General features: G+C 41.8%; 1 protein-coding gene across 1 annotated transcript in view; it reads left to right on the top strand.

The window, feature by feature from the left end:
• Positions 1-19,676, top strand: part of LOC311136187 (long-chain-fatty-acid--CoA ligase 6-like) — a 53,968-nt gene extending 34,292 nt beyond the window's left edge. The window contains exons 12-21 of the mRNA XM_084170287.1: positions 2,604-2,738; positions 2,837-2,971; positions 3,222-3,317; positions 3,517-3,589; positions 11,610-11,698; positions 13,347-13,463; positions 13,693-13,836; positions 18,043-18,144; positions 18,467-18,538; positions 18,694-19,676. Of these exons, the coding sequence (XP_084026413.1) occupies positions 2,604-2,738; positions 2,837-2,971; positions 3,222-3,317; positions 3,517-3,589; positions 11,610-11,698; positions 13,347-13,463; positions 13,693-13,836; positions 18,043-18,144; positions 18,467-18,538; positions 18,694-18,834 (1,104 nt within the window). The 3' untranslated portion in view covers positions 18,835-19,676. The remainder of the gene's footprint in view (positions 1-2,603; positions 2,739-2,836; positions 2,972-3,221; positions 3,318-3,516; positions 3,590-11,609; positions 11,699-13,346; positions 13,464-13,692; positions 13,837-18,042; positions 18,145-18,466; positions 18,539-18,693) is intronic.
• The last annotated feature ends 732 nt before the right edge of the window (positions 19,677-20,408 follow it).

Genomic DNA, 20,408 nt, shown 5'->3' with positions numbered 1-20,408 from the left:
AGAATAGTAAAGCCCCCTTTATTACTGGCTCAAATAGCCAACCAATTAGCCTGTTACCAACACTTAGTAAACTATTGGAAAAAATTGTGTTTGACCAGATACAATGCTATTTTACAGTAAACAAATTGACAACAAACATTCAGCATGCTTATAGAGGACATTCAACAAGCACATAACTTACACAAATGACTGATGATTGGCTGAGAGAAATTGATGATAAAAAGAATGTGGGGGCTGTTTTGTAAGACTTCAGTGCGGCTTTTGACATTATCGATCATAGTCTGCTGCTTAAAAAACGTATGTGTTATGGCTTTACTCCACCTGCTATATTGTGGATACAGAGTTGCCTGTCTAACAGAAAACAGAGGGTGTTCTTTAATGGAAGCCTCTCCAACATAATCCAGGTAGAATCAGGAATTCCCCAGGGCAGCTGTCTATGCCCATTACTTTTTTCAATCTTTACTAATGACATGCCACTGGCTTTGAGTAAAGCCAGAGTGTCTATGTATGCGGATGACTCAACACTATACATGTCTGCTACTACAGCGACTGAAATGACTGCAACACTTAACAAAGAGTTGCAGTTAGTTTCAGAGTGGATGGCAAGGAATAAATATTTCTAAAACTAAAAGCATTGTATTTTGGGACAAATCATTCACTAAACCCTAAACCTCAACTAAATCTTGTAATAAATAATGTGGAAATTGAGCAAGTTGAGGTGACTAAACTGCTTGGAGTAACCCTGGATTGTAAACTGTCATGGTCAAAACATATTGATACAACAGTAGCTAAGATGGGGAGAAGTATGTCCATAATAAAGTGCTGCTCTACCTTCTTAACAGCACTATCAACAAGGCAGGTCCTACAGGCCCTAGTTTTGTCACACCTGGACTACTGTTCAGTCATGTGGTCAGGTGCCACAAATTGCAATTGGCTCAGAACAGGGCAGCACGGTTGGCCCTTGGATGTACACAGAGAGCTAATATTAACAATATGCATGTCAATCTCTCCTGGCTCAATTTGGAGGAGAGATTGGTTTCATCACTGCTTGTGTTTATGAGAGGTGTTGACATTTTGAATGCACCGAGCTGCCTGTTTGAGCTGCTGGCGCACAGCTTGGTCACCCGTGCATACCCCACAAGACATGCCACCAGAGGTCTCTTCACAGTCCCCAAGTTCAGAACAGACTATGGGAGGCGCACAGTACTACATAGAGCCATGACTACATGGAACTCTATTCCACATCAAGTAACTGATGCAAGAAGTAAAATTAGATTTAAAAAACAGATAAAGAAAACACATTATGGAACAGCGGGGACTGTAAAGCAACACAAACATAGGCGCAGACACATGCATACACACACACGATAACATACGCACTATACACATACGTACACATCTGTGAATGTATTGTAATGTTATTAAAATTGTATGAACTGCCTTAATTTTGCTGGACCCCAGGAAGAGTAGCTGCTGCCAAGGCAGCAGCTAATTGGGATCCATAATAAATACAAATACAAATGTAAACACCCACAACAGGAACAGCTCATGTTCTCCGTGTAGAACTCTGTGAATAGGCTATGGCAATGTCTATGCTGTGCTATTCCTAGGGCAGCCGGTAGCCTAGCGCTTAGAGCGTTGGGCCAGTAACCAAAAGCTTGCTGGTTGAATTACCCGAACCGACAAGGTGAAAAATCTGTAGATGTGCCCTTAAGCAAGGCGCTTAACCATAATTGCTCCAGAGGTGCTGTACTACTATGGCTGACTTCATAAAACAACACATTTCACTGCACCTATCCAGTATATATGACAATAAAACATTTAAACATGTATGCCACATACAGTATTATGATCCCTGCAGTCTATTATGCAAATCAAGTCTGTCAACACGGAGAAGAAGAAAAAAGGCGGTCCCTGCAGATCCTTTCCCCTGCAGAGCCTTTCCCCTGCAGATCGTTGTTTTTTTGTTTTTTAATCATTTGAATAATCTTTTAACACAGACTTAACACCTAAAAAACACTTTGTATTTTTTTTTTACTCATAACATAGGCAAGGCCCTGTTGTTACCTAATTTCCTTGCATTACGCCTGGGAAGAAAACACTTCAATTTTCTTAACTTGCCATTGGCTCAACTTACCCGGTGGCCATTGGCTCACTTACCCCAAGGCAAACATTTTGACTATATTATCCCACACAGCTACAAGGATGCACTTTCATGCAAGGTTTAGGACTTCATATTGACGCTTATAGAGATCCCAACTGATGTATAGAACAATCTTTAAATTATCTACATTGATTTACATACAAGTATCATAAAACCTCTAACACAATAAATTCATTTGACTTGGTGAAAATTACTTGGTTTAAATGTATTTAGGACCTAACTTGCTTAACACTTTTTTCCATGTGGTTTCTTCCTCCACAGACTCCATGAAATGATGACCTCTTCCTAAATATTTGGTCAAATAATTAATTTTGTGTATGGTTTCCTAGAAACAAGGGTGGCTCAACTTACCCCTTGGGTCAACTTACCCCTACTGTATGCAATAACTGCTTTTTGACTCAATGACTCGGTTTTGTGCTATTTCTCTCTATTTCCCCAGTCTGTGGTGTATTGTCATGGTGGCCGGATCGGCTTTTTCCAAGGCGACATCCGCCTGCTGTCTGATGACATGAAGGCCTTACGGCCCACAATTCTCCCTGTGGTACCACGATTGCTCAACCGCATGTACGACAAGGTGAGAGAACCACCTACCCACATAAACACACACACCTCCACTCATTCTCCATATTTTATGTCAACTCACCCCCTCTCTCGTGTGTGTGTGTTCCACAGATCTTCAGCCAGGCCAACACTCCATTGAAGCGCTGGCTGCTGAACTTTGCAGCCAAGAGAAAAGGGGCAGAGGTCAGCAATGGGATCATCCGCATGGACAGCCTGTGGGATAAGATATTCTTCAGTAAGATACAGGTATCCACCTCACCACCTCCTCTTCTCCCCATGAGTGGCCTGATACGGTTGATGTATGTATGGATAGATGGACGGAATGAGGGAGGGACGGACGGACGGATGTGAAGATTGATATATAGATGTGTGCTGTGTGTGTGTTCAGACAATAAAGGGGGTATGTCCCCAGTGTGACCCTTTGGCGGTGTTGGGAGGCAGATTTTTGGTGTGTTGTTGGAGTTTAGGTTGTGATAGTATTGTGTACTGTTGGCAGGCCAGCCTGGGTGGGAGGTTACGTATGATTATAACTGGAGCTGCTCCGGCCTCCCCCGCTGTACTGGGATTTCTCAGGGCAGCACTGGGTTGTCAGGTGAGTGACACACACACACATGTATGAGTGCATAAACACACACATGCACACATGCACGCACACACACAAACAGACACACACACAAGAATGTGCACATACACAAACACATGAACACGCGTGCACACAGACACACCACACAAACCGTCAGTCTCATTATATCACATCCTCCTAACATCCTGTCTATCCTTGCTGGCTGTAGGTGTATGAGGCGTATGGCCAGACAGAGTGTACTGCTGGCTGTACTTTTACCACTCCTGGAGACTGGACCTCAGGTTAGCTTATCTTCCCTCTCCTCTTCTACTCCAGCTGCTCCACTCCCAGGTCACCCAACAAACCTTATAATATGGGATGCATCCCAAATGGCACTTTATTCCCTATATAGTGCATTACTTTAGACCAGAGGCCTATGGGCCATGGTCGAAAGTAGTGCACTATAGGGACTCGGGCCCTGACCAAAAGTATTGCATATGAAGGGAGCCGTTTGGGACACACCCCTACTGTAGGCCAGGGAATAAGAATACCTCTATGACAGGGATGGGCAACTAATGGGGGTGGTGGCCACAAAAAAAATTCTCAAACATTTTAGTGGCCCCCCATCTTGACAGTGGATAACTTTTTTCTTAATTTTGTGCAATTCTACACATTTTTGCCATGGGGTGTAAAGCAGTGGTTCTCAACTGATTGTGCCTCAGGACTCAAATTGAACCAGCTTGTCTCAGTCGCGACCCAATATTTGCATCCCAATTTTTTTGGCCCAAAATGCAATCTGGAAAATATATTTCATGCTATATTCCCACCTTTTTCATTGTCAATAATTCAATTTTGCCCATATTCTTGATGAAGAATGTTAATAAGCTCACTGATTTGAGACCACAAAATAAACCAAATCCGCTAAAAGGCACTGCTGATACTGTAATTCTATATTTTAAAAACTGTGATTTAATTATTTAAAAATGGACTGTAGGTTAAATTATATTTTAGTTGTTTAAGTTCAGACTGGAGTATTTTTCCGTAAAAATAATAATAATACAAATAAATTACTCAAGAGAGTCGCTGTTGTAGAGAAAATGTTGCAGTTTTAACCCAAGTTTGCTGCAACTTTACTAGACGTTTTGCCTTGGGGCAGAGAGGAAAAGGAGCTGTTTTACAGCTAATTTCCTGCAATTCTACAGATTTTGCCATTGGGTGGAGAGAAATGTTAGCAGTTTTTTATATGATATCTGAGTGAGACTGACTAACAAAATCAATAGGGGCCCCACGGACGGTAATTCGACCATGATAACAAGTTCAGATAGTTGTCCGCTAAATTAATTTAGCAATCTAAAAAGAAAATGCTGACATGGGCTTATTAACTGACTATCAGTGACTGACTGAGAGAAACTGCTGATGCGCATCCGAATTTCAAAATTGCACTTTGTGTATTCTACTATTCTAACTCGCAACAGTAAGTTGAGACCCCGACTGACTTCCAGTTGCCCATCCCTGCTGTAGGACATCAGTTTACAGTCAGTTCTAGCCAACGCCTGTATTTGGTATTTATTAGGATCCCCATTAGCCGCTGCAAAAGCATCAGCTACTCTTCCTGGGGTCCACATGAAACATTACATAATACATAGTACAGAACATTATTAGTCAAGGACTGATATACATCAATTGAAAATGTCACACATAGCCTACATATCAGTACATACACACAACATCTAGGTCTAATACGTAGTACAGTGCAAATTACAATACTATATATAAAATGGCTGTGTCTCTTCACAGTCCCCTTTGTTTTTGAAACTGGTTTTATTGCTAGCTTGAGTTACCTGGGGTGGCAGAGAGTTCCATGTAGTCATGGCTCTATTTAATACTGTTCGTTTTCCAGCCTCTGTTCTGGACCTGGGGACTGTGAAGAGACCTCTGGTTGCATGTCTTGTGTGGTACCGATGAGTGTCCGAACTGTGTGCCAACTGCTTGAACAGACAGTTCGGTACCTTCAACACATCAATACCTCGCACAAAGACCAATAGTGATGCAGTCAATCTCTCCTCAACTTTGAGCCAGGAGAGACTGACATGCATGTTACTGACACTTTCCCTCCGTGTCTGGTCGACTGAGATGTGAAGAAGGACAACGCCCTATCATGGACAGACCTCTTCCCATTTTCACAACCATTGAGTCTACATGTTTTGACCATGACAGCTTTCTATCTAGGGTTACACCCAGCAGTTTAGTCTCCTCAACTTGCTCAATAGCCATATTATTCAATAATAGATCTAAACGAGGTTTAGCGTTGAGCGAGTGACTTGTCCCAAAAATTATGCTTTTAGTTTTTGAGATATTTAGCACCCATTCTAAAATTGACTTGAGCTCTATGTTAAGTGTCTCAGTTATTTACTTTACTGTTGCAGCCGACGTGCGTATGTAACCGTGTTGCTTCCGTCCCTCTCCTCGCCCCTACCTGGGCTCGAACCAGGGACCCTCTGCACACATCGACAACAGTCACCCTCGAAGCACCGTTACCCGTCGCTCCACAAAAGCCGCGGCCCTTGCAGAGCAAGGGAAACAACTACTTCAAGGTCTCAGAGCGAGTGACGTCACCGATTGAAATGCTACTAGTGCGCACCGCTAACTAGCTAGCCATTTCACACCGGTTACATATACTGTTGAGTCGTCAGCGTACATAGACACACAGGCTTTATTCAAGGTCAGTGGAAGGACATTTCTAAAAACAGAAAACAATAATGGCTGCCCTGCACTACACCACACTCAACTGAATTTGCATGAGAGAGGCTTCCATTAACAAAAACCCTCTGTGTTCTATTAGATAGGGAACTCTCAATCCATAATAAGACAGAGGATGCAAATTTTTTTCATCAATAGGTTATGCTCTGAAGTCTAACAAAACAGTTCCCACAATAGTCTTACTATCAATTTCTTTCAGCCAATCATCAGTCATTTGTGTCAGTGCCGAGCATGTTGAGTGCCCTTCCCTATAAGCATGCTGAAAGTCTGTTGTTCATTTGTTTTCTGTAAAATATAAACACCTTATCCTGCACCACTGGGTGAAATCTCCAATTTGACTATAGCGGAAACAAAATACGCAGGGAACACCCTGCGTGTTGGGAACACATTATCGTCTGACTCACTGTGGCTTCTGCTGACTGATGCCAAAAACAACAACGCCCTCCAGGTCCTCAGGAGATAGTGTTAGTCACATGCTTTCAGCCTCACACACACACACAACCTTTGAGGTGCTATGTTTTTTGCTCTGTGGCTATGGGCTGCAGGTGCCACCTTTCTGCAGCGTGCTGCTCAGACGCCCAAATAGGACCACAACCATTTCCCCTCTGTAAGGTGTGAGAACAGGGGTGATGGGTCGGGAGGCCTGACTAGAGTAGGGTCAAAGACCTGTGGATCACAGGCAGTATTTACCCACGCACTATGTTGTTGTTATGTGTTTTACAACAGGTTGGCAGTTACGGTATGATAACCCAAGCATGCCACATACACTTTATTATCTCGGTGAAACAGCCATGGCCAAAGGTTACACCGGGAAAGTATTGAGCTCAGTACTGGTGGTTTAATGGTTGTTAGAGGAACTGAAACACCTAACCCATTAAACCCTGGGTACGTCCCAAATGGCACCTATATAGTGCACTACTTTTAACCATGCACTATATAGGGAACAGGGAGCCATTTGGAACGCAGCCGTCAATCATCTCCTGTCAGACTGGTAATGTCATTACAGGCTCTTATTATTTCATGATGCAGAACTTGCTATTGTGGTTACCAGCGGATAGTTCCTTTCTTCTAAGGACAGAGCAGGAGTGTATCATGTTATTCAAAAAGTTCATGAGTTCACTCTCATAATAAGGGTGCTTCCACCAACGGGGTAGCTTACTGTTAGTTTGGATCAGACAACTGAATTTGTTTTTTTATTTATTTATTTTATTTTTTATTTATTTCACCTTTATTTAACCAGGTAAGCCAGTTGAGAACAGGTTCTCATTTACAACTGCGACCTGGCCAAGATAAAGCAAAGCAGTGCAATAAAAACAACACAGAGTTACATATGGGGTAAAAAACATCAACAACAAGTCAAAAATACAACAGAAAATATATATACAGTGTGTGCAAATGTAGCAAGTTATGGAGGTAAGGCAATAAATAGGCTATAGTGCAAAATAATAACAATAGTATTAACACTGGAATGCTAGATGTGCAAGAGATTATGTGCAAATAGAGATACTGGGGTGCAAAAGAGCAAAATAAATAACAATATAGGGATGAGGTAGTTGGGTGGGCTAATGTGTGACACAACATCAGACAAAACTGAATCAGGGGTCTCAGGGGAGAATAAAAATTCAAGATCATCAGATACTCTAGAATTGGTCTTTGGTTTTGTGCCTTGCCATGCTTTTATGTTTAGCAAGTATGGAGAAACGTATGACTTCAACTATTGTGCAAGCCTTATTGTCAAACACCACTAGGTTTTGCCTATTTCCACTAAAAGAAATGTGTTGCTCAGATGCACACTGGGCTAACAAAGGGAAGGGGCCCGTCACAAAAACATACTATAGTCCTTCTCTAGGTTAAGACCTCTGGGGACTAAAGTATCTAAGGGATGGATCCAGAACATCTCTCTGGGCTGTCGGTGTTTGTCAACGTCGCTACCGCGTTTGTTTTTGCTAACTTGTTCAATTCCAAAATAAAATAACTCACAAAGCAAGTGTCCTCTTTTTTTATTTTTTATGGAGGGCCACTGGGCAGTTGGGGTCAGCACTTCAAATGGCACTTCGCTGCTCACACATTCTAGTGTGTAACTCCCTTGAGGTCTCGCCTATGTAAAATAAGTTGCACAGGCAGCGAATCGCATAGATCACATTGCGAGAATTGCAATTGATGGTACCTTTGATCTGGGGTGCAGGAAACCTTTCATACGTTTGGTGTACTGGCATTGGGTACAATTGCCACACTTGTAGTTGTCAGGAGGAATAGGTAGGATGCTGGTTTTGTTTGCGCTTTAGCTGACGTCGGATCGGACAACATTGTCTTTAATGTTTTTAGCACTATGGTAAGCAGTCATGGGAGGCTGCTAAAATGTATTAACTAGAGCTGGGCTTGAGCATAGAATGTACCAAGGGTTTTTTGATGATGCCTAGGAGTTCTGGACTTTGCGGGGTGTAGGTAGTGACCATTTGGATGGAGGGTTTAGCTCTAGGGCTTCTGGGCTTGCTCAGTAGCTGTGCACTAGGAACATCCATGCTTTCAGCTTGGTTTAACCATGTGTGATTGTAGCCCTTTGCTCTGAATCTGTCTGAGTTCAGACCTCCCTCGCAGGTGTCCTGTAATGGAATTCAGAAATTGGTGAAAGGACATCAGGGAGTTTAGGTCACCCTTGTAGACAACAAACATGTCATCAATGTAGCATTTCCAAACGATCAGGTTCTTGTTTAGAATGTGAACATTTTCAACTTACCTGAAGTGCAGGTTAGTGAAGTTGGTTGCCATCCTTGTGCCCATGGCATTCCTGCTACACTGCAGGAAGTAGGCGTCGTCGAACTTCAAGTCGTTTTTGGTGAGCACCAACCTCACGAGTTCAGCTAGGAAAGAAGAGGGTGGGTTGGGTTCAGTTCTCAAGTCAAGGAAATGGACACAGTGTTCAATTCCTAGTTCATGAGGAATGACTGTGTACATAGATTGAACGTCAAAAGACAATAAGAAACACTGTTCTGGTATCCCAATGTCAATTGTTTTAGAAAGTCACCTGTGTCTTTGAGATAAAATGGCAGATTTAAGACAATGGGTTTCAGGTGGTCGACATAGAGCGAGATGTTCTCAGTTATCCTCCCAATCCCTGACACGATGGGTCTGCCCGGAGGGTTGTCCATGTTCTTGTGTAGCTTAGTCACCATGTAGAACAGGGAGGTGCGGGATGTTGGATATACAATAACGCTCATGCTTTTTTATCTGTGATGTTGTGATTGACTGCTTCCACCAACGTCTCTGATCTGTTCATTGTAGGTGGAGGTGGGGTAAGAGGCAAGTGGCATGTAGAAGTTTCGGTCTGACAATTGTCTTTTGCATTCAGAAACATAGTCAACTGTGTTCAAAATCACTGTTACCCCACCTTTATCTGCCTGTTGAATGGTAATGGTATGGACTGTAGCTTCTTTAGAGATTGTAGCTCCTATTTGCTCAGGTTGGGTTTCTTCATTCTTTTATTCTGTTCACACCAAACCTTTACCTTATCTTCCACAAGGCGGCAGTATGTTTCTACAGAATGATTTCCATGTTTGGGGAGGGGTGAAGGTACTCTTAGGTTTGAGCCTCACGTCTGGAAAAAAAAACTGCCATAATCTGATAGTTCTGAAAAATGTCTGAAGGTCTACAGAGATGTTAAAGTCCTTAATAGGTGCCGTAGGAACAAAAGCCAAACCTGGATTCAGGAGGGAGACTATTTGGCTTGTTGTTTGCGTCTGGTGTTGTACCGGTGCGTAATTCCGTTACCGGTTGCCTCTGCTACTTTTTCTGGTCTCATCTCCCTGTCCATTGGTTCGCCATGCATTGTGCCGGTCACCCGATATGTTGTGCCACTGGCGTCTGTAGTTCGGTATCTGTTTGTTGTATGAACGATGGTTACTAGAGTTTGAGTGATGCGAGTCCATGGAATTGTCACGTACATCTCGTCTCCCCCAGCTGGGTTGACGGCAGCCCCCATTATGACTTCTGTATTGTGCTCTAGGGCAGACTCTGCTGCCTTGGCTAGTCAAGAGTACACATAACCCTCAGAGTAATCTCGTCGGTCCCGGTGGAACTTCTCCTTTTTGCGCTCTCGCAGCTCATTATAGGTTTGTGCTGCCTCATCGTTAAGGTAATTTAGAGTGCTAGTTAGTTGACCATCTTTCAAATGCTCTCCTAATTGTGTCTCTATTAGGGTGAGGTCGTCTTTCAGTTTGTTCTCCTTCTTTTGTAGGTAAGAGATTGTGGCTGCCATCAACACGAAAGAGCTTCTATTCAAGGTGTCAGTCCAGGTGTTGGTTAGTTCCTCGTCATCAGGTAGTCAAATAATGTCACCCCATGTAGATGGGTTTTTTCCAGTCCTAGTTTGATGTCTTTCCATTCATTCATCAGAGGGGAATACATTTCTTGTCCATCCTCAGTGACTCCCGCATAATAGCATTTTCAAAGGAGTTATCGCTTAAAAGGGTGTCCAAAAATGTATTGTGGGGATTGACATCCCTATTTACTCCATGGGCCATGGTTGGGAGCAAGCCGTCAAATCTAATATGTTAAGAAGTGGAGGGTGCTCAATCAATATGAGTCGTGGTGCAACCAAAATGTTTTATCATAACTGAAAAGGCGCAACGCTCGCTCGTCATAAAAAAATATATTTATTTAAGCAAGGTTAAAATACTAACGTTTCTGCCTTCATCAGAATAATCACTCAAAGGGAATGTACAAGTTCATATAGGGCATGGGTGTTAAACTCATTCCATGGAGGGCCGAGTGTATGCTGATTTTCATTATTTCCTTTCAATTTGTGTCCAATTAAGACCTAGACACCCAGGTGAGGGGAGTTCCTAACTAATCAGTGACCTTATTGATCAATCAAGTACAAGGGAGGAGCGAAAACCTACAGACACTCGGCTCTCCGTGGAATGAGTTTGACACGCGATATAGGGCACGGGGAACACAATTAGGGAGAACTCTTCAGCTGGTGGTGCTAATGAGAGAGGGTGTTGTAGACTATACAGGTTGGTCCTCAGGGTGAGCGGTGTGGTCAGTGTCTCCACCTAGTGGTAAAATACAGAAAAGGAAACAGTAAAACAATTGGAAAGACAGGGTGAGCATATTCCAACTGCAGTAGATATCATTTATGTACAACCATTACTATAGAATACATGTTGAATATGTTAGGTCAGGGGTATCAAACTCATTCCATGGAGGGCCTAGTGTCTGCAGGTTTTTCCTTTCAATTGAGCCCTTGACAATCAAGTGTGGGGAGTTCCTTACTAATTAGTGACCTTAATTCATCAATCAAGTACGAGGGAGGAGCGAAAACCTGCAAGACACTCCATGGAATGAGTTTGACACCTGGTCTAAGTTTCTGTCCCCAAAAATTATTTTTTGTATTTTCAGCTTTATATATGCTTTTTTTAGCATTATACTGTAATGCATACTTTTTGGTGGCAGCCAATTTACTGTGTAATGACTTCAATCAAACAAATTAAGACATCAATTAGTGCTGTCTGTAAGCTAGATTTTGCTCATATTTGTCCTTGTTTTGATGACTAACTCTAGGTCATGTGGGGGCACCACTGCCATGTAACCTCATCAAGCTGGTGGATGTGGCTGAAAAGAACTACTTTGCTGCCAAAGGAGAAGGAGAGGTGAGTTGAATGAAGCCTCAAGGATATTTTAGGATAATCCGTACTTGAACAGGGTCACAGACAGTTGGTCATCAAGGCTATAGTGGGTATCATAATTATTCATTTTCTTCCGTCACAAAGTTGGATAGAAATCGATTTTTAATAATAGACCTACACAAAATACTCAATGTCAAAGTGGAAAGAAAATTCTACAAATTCAGACAAATATAATGACTAAAATATAGTAGCAAAAGTATTCACCCCTTTTGTTTAGGCAAGACTTTATTATTTCAGGAGTAACATTTGGCTTAACAAATGACAAAATAAGTTACATGGACTCACTCTGTGTGAAATAATATGGGTTGACATGATTTTTGAATGACTACTCCTTCCTCTGTCCTCCATACATACAGTACCAGTCAAAAGTTTGGACACACCTACTCATTCAAAGGTTTTTTCTTTATTTTTACTATTTTCTACATTGTAGAATAATAGTGAAGACATCAAAACTATGAAATAACACATGGAATCATGTAGTAACCAAAAAAAGTGTTAAACAAATGAAAATATATGTTATATTTGAGATTCTTCGAATAGCCACCCTTTGCCTTGATGACAGCTTTGCGCACTCTTGGAATTCTATCAACCAGCTTCACCTGGAATGCTTTTCCAACAGTCTTGAAGGAGTTCCCACATATGCTGAGCACTTGTTGGCTGCTTTTTCATCTGATGCAGCACTCCATCACTCTCTTTCTTGGTCAAATAGCCCTTACACAGCCTGGAGGTGTGTTGGGTCATTGTCCTGTTGAAAAACAAATCATAGTCCCACTAAACCCAAACCAGATGGGATGGCGAACCGCTGCAGAATGCTGTGGTAGCCATGCTGGTTAAGTGTGCCTTGAATTTTAAATAAATCAGAGACCAGCAAAGCACCCCCACACCAAAACACCTCCTCCTCTGTGCTTTACGGTAGGAACTACACATGCGGAGATCATCCGTTCACCCACACCGCGTCTCACAAAGACACAGCGGTTAGAACCAAAAATCTCAAATTTGGACTCCAGACCAAAGGACAAATTTCCACCGGTCTAATGTCCATTGCTCGTGTTTCTTGGCCCAAGCGGGTCTTTTCTTTTTGTTGGTGTCCTTTAGTAGTGGTTTCTTTGCAGCAATTCGACCATGAAGGCCTGATTCACATAGTCCCCTCTGAACAGTTGATGTTGAGATGTGTCTGTGACTTGAACTCTGTGAAGCATTTATTTGGGCAGCAATTTCTGAGGCTGGTAACTCTAATGAACTTATCCTCTGCAGCAGAGGTAACTCTGGCTCTTCCATTCCTGTGGCGGTCCTCATGAGAGCCAGTTTCATCATAACGCTTGATGGTTTTTGCGACTGCACTTGAATAAACTTTCAAAGTTCTTGAAATGTTCCGTATTGACTGACCTTCATGTCTTAAAGTAATGATGGACTGTCACAATCACAATTATATTCATTTCAATCCTATTTTGTAACGCAACAAAATGTGAAAAGATCCAAGGGGGGGTGAATACTTATGATACCCACTGTATGTACAATATGTTAGCATTTGTTAAAATGATAGTTGGGTGCTGAACATATTCTCCTTAATTATCACTTCGTTTTTCTCCCTCTCCCTCCGATCATCCATTAGGTGTGTGTGAAAGGACCCAATGTTTTTAAGGGCTACCTTAAAGACCCAGAGAGGACGGCTGAAACCCTGGATAAAGACGGTTGGCTCCACACAGGAGACATAGGGAAATGGTTACCTGTACGTACAAAGGCTTGTCTATGACTCTTCACTTGCAAAGACATTTCCTCAAACATCTCTTTGCCATCCTTGTACAATATCCTATTTTAGGGTTGAATCCTAACTTGTGATCCACAAGTATCTCAATTAAAATGTAAGGTATGAGCGTATTTTCAAGTCAGGATTCAGACCTGTGTTTCCCACTATCTCCTTATGACGTTTGCCCTCTCCTCTTCTCTTCTCTCCTCAGAACGGTACACTAAAGATCATTGACAGGAAGAAGCACATCTTTAAGCTGGCCCAGGGAGAGTACATCTCCCCTGAGAAGATAGAGAACATCTATATACGCTGTGAGCCCGTGACCCAGCTCTATGTCCATGGTGACAGCCTACAGGTGACCTAACCTACCTCCCTAACCACCTCTCTTCCTTATCACATCACAACCCATGGTTCGTTGTTTGAGCATTATCATGAGAGATGGTCACTGGACCCAGAACCACCTGAACATACATAGTCATCTGTGTCTCCAGACTGTACATGTACCCTCTAAACCAAACTCATGCAGTTTTAGTTTTTCTGTTTGTTGCCAGAGGACATAGATAATCTGTCAATTCATTATATATTTAGCTCAATTTGTTTATAAACCACTTATCCAGTCAACAAGTCAGTAGTGGCTGTTCTTAATGCCACAGTTTATGCTTGACACTGTTTATATACAGTTAGTTTCAAAGAGACACCACAAATTTCTTGTTAACAAACTATACTTTTGGCAAGTCGGTTAGGACATCTACTTTTTGCATGACACAAGTAATTTTTCCAACAATTGTTTACAGACAGATTATTTCACTTATAGTTCATTGTATCACAATTCCGGTGGGTCAGAAGTTTACATACACTAAGTTGACTGTGCCTTTAAACAGCTTGGAAAATTCCAGAAAATGATGGCTTTAGAAGCTTCTGATAGGCTAATTGACATAATTTGAATCAATTGGAGGTGTACCTGTGGATGTATTTCAAGGCCTACCTTCAAACTCAGTGCCTCTTTGCTTGACATCATGGGAAAATCAAAAGAAATCAGCCAAAACCTCAGAAAAATAATTGTAGACCTCCACAAGTCTGGTTCATCCTTGGGAGCAATTTCCAAACTCCTGAAGGTACCACATTCATCTGTACAAACAATAGTACGCAAGTATAAACACCATGGGACTACGCATCCGTCATACCGCTCAGGAAGGAGACACGTTCAATCCCAGAACAACAGCAAAGGACCTTGTGAAGATGCTGGAGGAAACAGGTACAAAAGTATCTATATCCACAGTAAAACAAGTCCTATATCGACATAACCTGAAAAGCCGCTCAGCAAGGAAGAAGCCACTGCTCCAAAACCACAATAAAAAAGCCAGACTACGGTTTGCAACTGCACATGGGGACAAAGATCGTACTTTTTGGAGAAATGTCCTCTGGTCTGATGAAACAAAAATATAACTGTTTGGCCATAATGACCATCGTTATGTTTGGAGGAAAAAGGGGGATCTTGCAAGCCGAAGAACACCATCCCAACCGTGAAGCACAGGGGTGGCAGCATCATACTGTGGGGGTGCTTTGCTGCAGGAGGGACTGGTGCACTTCACAAAATAGATGGCATCATGAGGAAGGAAAATTATGTGGATATATTGAAGCAACATCTCAAGACATCAGTCAGGAAGTTAAAGCTTGGTCGCAAATGGGTCTTCCAAATGAACAATGACCCCAAGCATACTTCCAAAATTGTGGCAAAATGGCTTAAGTACAACAAAGGCAAGGTATTGGAGTGGCCATCACAAAGCCCTGAGATCAATCCTATAGATCATTTGTGGGCAGAACTGAAAAGGTGTGTGCGAGCAAGGAGGCCTACAAACCTGACTCAGTTACACCAGCTCTGTCAGGAGGAATGGGCCAAAATTCACCCAATTTATTGTGGGAAGCTTGTGGAAGGCTACCTGAAACGTTTGACCCAAGTTAAACAATTTAAAGGCAATGCTACCAAATACTAATTGAGTGTATGTAAACTTCTGACCCACTGGGAATGTGATGAAAGAAATAAAAGCTGAAATAAATAAATTCTCTCTACTATTATTCTGACATTTCACATTCTTAAAATAAAGTGGTGATCCTAACTGACCTAAAACAGGGAATTTTTTACGAGGATTAAATGTCAGGAATTGTGAAAAACTGAGATTAAATGTATTTGGCTAAGGTGTATGTAAACTTCCGATTTCAACTATATATATGTATATATTACAGTGGGGGAAAAAAAGTATTTAGTCAGCCACCAATTGTGCAAGTTCTCCCACTTAAAGATGAGAGAGGCCTGTAATTTTCATCATAGGTACACGTCAACTATGACAGACAAATTGAGAGAGAAAAAATCCAGAAAATCACATTGTAGGATTTGTAATGAATTTATTTGCAAATTATGGTGGAAAATAAGTATTTGGTCACCTACAAACAAGCAAGATTTCTGGCTCTCACAGACCTGTAACTTCTTCTTTAAGAGGCTCCTCTGTCCTCCACTCGTTACCTGTATTAATGGCACCTGTTTGAACTTGTTATCAGTATAAAAGACACCTGTCCACAACCTCAAAAAGTCACACTCCAAACTCCACTATGGCCAAGACCAAAGAGCTGTCAAAGGACACCAGAAACAAAATTGTAGACCTGCACCAGGCTGGGAAGACTGAATCTGCAATAGGTAAGCAGCTTGGTTTGAAGAAATCAACTGTGGGAGCAATTATTAGGAAATGGAAGACATACAAGACCACTGATAATCTCCCTCGATCTGGGGCTCCACGCAAGATCTCACCCCGTGGGGTCAAAATGATCACAAGAACGGTGAGCAAAAATCCCAGAACCACACGGGGGGACCTAGTGAATGACCTGCAGAGAGCTGGGACCAAAGTAACAAAGCCTACCATCAGTAACACACTACGCCGCCAGGGACTCAAATCCTGCAGTGCAAGACGTGTCCCCCTGCTTAAGCCAGTACATGTCCAGGCCCGTCTGAAGTTTGCTAGAGTGCATTTGGATGATCCAGAAGAGGATTGGGAGAATGTCATATGGTCAGATGAAACCAAAATATAACTTTTTGGTAAAAACTCAACTCGTCGTGTTTGGAGGACAAAGAATGCTGAGTTGCATCCAAAGAACACCATACCTACTGTGAAGCATGGGGGTGGAAACATCATGCTTTGGGGCTGTTTTTCTGCAAAGGGACCAGGACGACTGATCCGTGTAAAGGAAAGAATGAATGGGGCCATGTATCGTGAGATTTTGAGTGAAAACCTCCTTCCATCAGCAAGGGCATTGAAGATGAAACGTGGCTGGGTCTTTCAGCATGACAATGACCCAAAACACACGGCCAAGGCAACAAAGGAGTGGCTCAAGAAGAAGCACATTAAGGTCCTGGAGTGGCCTAGCCAGTCTCCAGACCTTAATCCCATAGAAAATCTGTGGAGGGAGCTGAAGGTTCGAGTTGCCAAACGTCAGCCTCGAAACCTTAATGACTTGGAGAAGATCTGCAAAGAGGAGTGGGACAAAATCCCTCCTGAGATGTGTGCAAACCTGGTGGCCAACTACAAGAAACCTCTGTGATTGCCAACAAGGGTTTTTCCACCAAGTACTAAATCATGTTTTGCAGAGAGGTCAAATACTTATTTCCCTCATTAAAATGCAAATCAATTTATAACATTTTTGACATGCGTTTTTCTGGATTTTTTTTGTTATTCTGTCTCTCACTGTTCAAATAAACCTACCATTAAAATTATAGACTGATCATGTCTTTGTCAGTGGGCAAACATACAAATCAGCAGGGGATCAAATACTTTTTTCCCTCACTGTGTGTGTGTGTGTGTGTGTATGTGTATATGTATATATATATATATATATATATATATATATATATATATATATATATATATATTACTACCACCAGTCAAAAGTTTGGACACACCTACTCATTCAAGGGTTTTTCTTTATTTTTTTTAAACTATTTTTTACATTGTAGAATAATAGTGAAGACGTCAACACTATGAAATAACACATATGGAATCATGTAGTAACCAAAAAAGTGTTAAACAACTCAAAATATATTTTATATTTGACATTCTTCAAATAGCCACCCTTTGCATTGATGACACCTTTGCACACTCTTGGAATTCTCTCAACCAGCTTCACCTGGAATGCTTTTCCAACAGTCTTGAAGGAGTTCCCACATATGCTTAGCACTTGTTGGCTGCTTTTCCTTCACTCTGCCGTCCGACTCATCCCAAACCATCTCAATTGGGTTGAGGTTGGGGGATTGTGGAGGCCAAGGGTGGCTTTTTGAAGAATCTCAAATAGAAAATATATTTTGATTTGTTTAACACTTTTTTGGTTACTACATGATTCCATATGTGTTATTTCATAGTTTTGATGTCTTCACTATTATTCTACATTGTAAAAATGTAGAAAATAGTAAAAATAAAGAAAACCCTTGAATGAGTAGGTGTGTCCAAACTTCTGACTGGTACTGTGTATATTAACTTCTAATATTAATATACTATGTGGTCTGTTACTCTTCCAGTCCTGTCTGGTTGCCATAGTTGTTCCTGACCCAGAGACGATGCCTGCTTGGGCCCTGAAGAAAGGCATGGAGGGGAGCTATCGGGACCTCTGTAAAAATACCGTATGTGATTTAAATTAGTCTACATTCAATGGTGTGTTTGTTCCATTTGTTGCCATGAAGGTGAGGTGTTTAATAATTAACTATGTGTTATGTGAATAGACTGACTTAGTCCAAAAGAAAAGGATTCCTGTTGCACACCAATATTTAGTGTAGGTGCTGCCCTTTTAGAGAAAGATCCCCAGATTCAACTAAATGAAAGGGTGCCCTGTTGAACCCCTTTTTGTTAAGAGTTGGGCCCTTTGTTGAATAGGTTGACATAACACAATACATGGTATCATCTTCGAGAGTCATGGTATGGTGTCGTGTCTGTGTTTGTGTAAAGGTCCTGAAGAAAGCCATCATGGAAGACTTGCAGCGACTGGGCAAGGCCAGCGGCCTCCACTCGTTTGAGCAGGTGGGTGTGTCAATTATGAGGTGTTCATTGGTGGGGGCAACTGAAACTCAGTTTCAACAAATGACAAGTGTCTGAAAGAGAATTCGATAATGACAAATAGCTGACCTGACACAGGATCCTTTCTACATTTTATAATGTATACATTCTCTCCTAAGGTGAAAAACATCTACATCCATAATGAGCAGTTCTCCATAAAGAATGGCCTGTTGACTCCCACACTAAAAGCGAAGAGACCTGAGCTGAAGGAGTTTTTCAAGGAGAAGATCGAAGACCTGTACGAAAACATCTCCATGTGAAACACTACGACGACCACAAAATAAAAGCCTGGTTCCCAGCAACATCACTCCTCATTAACATTTCTCCTTCACTCCACTTCACCCCTATCAAACCACAAAACAGACTCAAAACAACCAAACAAGTTACTGACTGTGGGTCAGGAAGGAATAATCGATTTAGCTCTTTTGACGCCCACTGAATGAGTGTTGCCCGCTGCCCCACGGCAGCCAATGTCGAGCTACAACCAAATCAGCCTCCTCTCCATCTTGAAACGGCAGCAACAGACAGTCAACATAGCCTGCACGTTCCTCTTTCCTTTGTAGGCCTATCAAAAAAACTGATGCAATCTTTAAGTTTTCTACATGATGTGCTCAGAGAGTTTGCCTGGTAAGAACATACATACCTGGGCTAAGGGCAGTGCATGCAGTGTTCCCTGCATTGCTGGGACCGTTGTTACATGATCCTTCAAAATTAGTCCTGGGATTTTCAGGCAGTCAACAGGTTTACCAACACCATCAACAGTCAAACTGCAAGGCTTTCTCATGTTGTCGAGATCGACAAGCTCCACCCATTGACGGAGGTTAGAACAAAATGGACAGTGACATTTTGGGTTTACATAGTACAAATGTATAGGCTTTTGAGTAAATTTCAGTCCCAAAGTATCACTATGTAGATGTACATATTGTGGACAAATAGATGTAAGCATATGAATGGATTTTTTTGCGTGTAGTGAGATGAATTGTAACTTTATTTAATTTTCTGTCAAATGGAATAATCACCATATCCTTGTATTGAATGAGTACAGCAATAAGTATTAGGGGTTGGATGGGGAAGAGAAAAATAAAATACATTCTGGAATTATTTTTTATTATTTCTTTATTTTCCATGTCAAGCGACGCTCAAACAAACTAAAACAGAGTTACCTTTACATTGCAACACTGACTCATTTGGCTGGGCAATATAGACAAAGTGTTAACAATGATCACGGTAGTGATATAGGGTAATATGAGCATGCACACAGTTGGACAGGTGGCACAGTCTCCATAGAAATGTTTATCCTGTGTTTTTGGAGTCTACTGAGCTTCACTCAGTTAAAGTGGCTGTGTGATTGGTTGAAGTTGACTATGGCACAACAAAAGTCTACATTGAGATAGTAGATGTTAGTGCATGCTTCTTCTCAGCAGCCAACAACCACAATGTTGAGTGCTGAAGGTCTATAGGGCATATTTTCTTCAAGTACCTCGGATGATGTTTCATCATCATATTTGATGTCTGATTTTAGTGGGGAAAAGGCTACACTTACAGAGCCTCTGAAATATGTTTGTGAGCAGTAGAACCTCACATTGTCTGTTACAGCTACTCAATTAACCCCAGTATCAAAGTTGCATGGGGGTAGGGGTTTCGACTCAAACTCAAAAACTAGCAATTGTAATTTTAGTGGAGATGGTTGAGTGAACTGAGGCCTGAAGACTAGCCCACAAAGTACATGCCTATATGCTTTAGCTCCGCAGGCTAACACAGCCTTGTGACACACAGTCGGCCAGGGCTCAAATCATGGCATCCATCACACTTTTTTCAGACGACAGGCAGATTA

This window comes from Coregonus lavaretus, assembly GCF_964263955.1.
Source record: "Coregonus lavaretus genome assembly, chromosome: 10".
NCBI classification, from domain to species: Eukaryota; Metazoa; Chordata; class Actinopteri; order Salmoniformes; family Salmonidae; genus Coregonus; species Coregonus lavaretus.
This window is presented reverse-complemented; position numbering and strand designations above follow the sequence as displayed.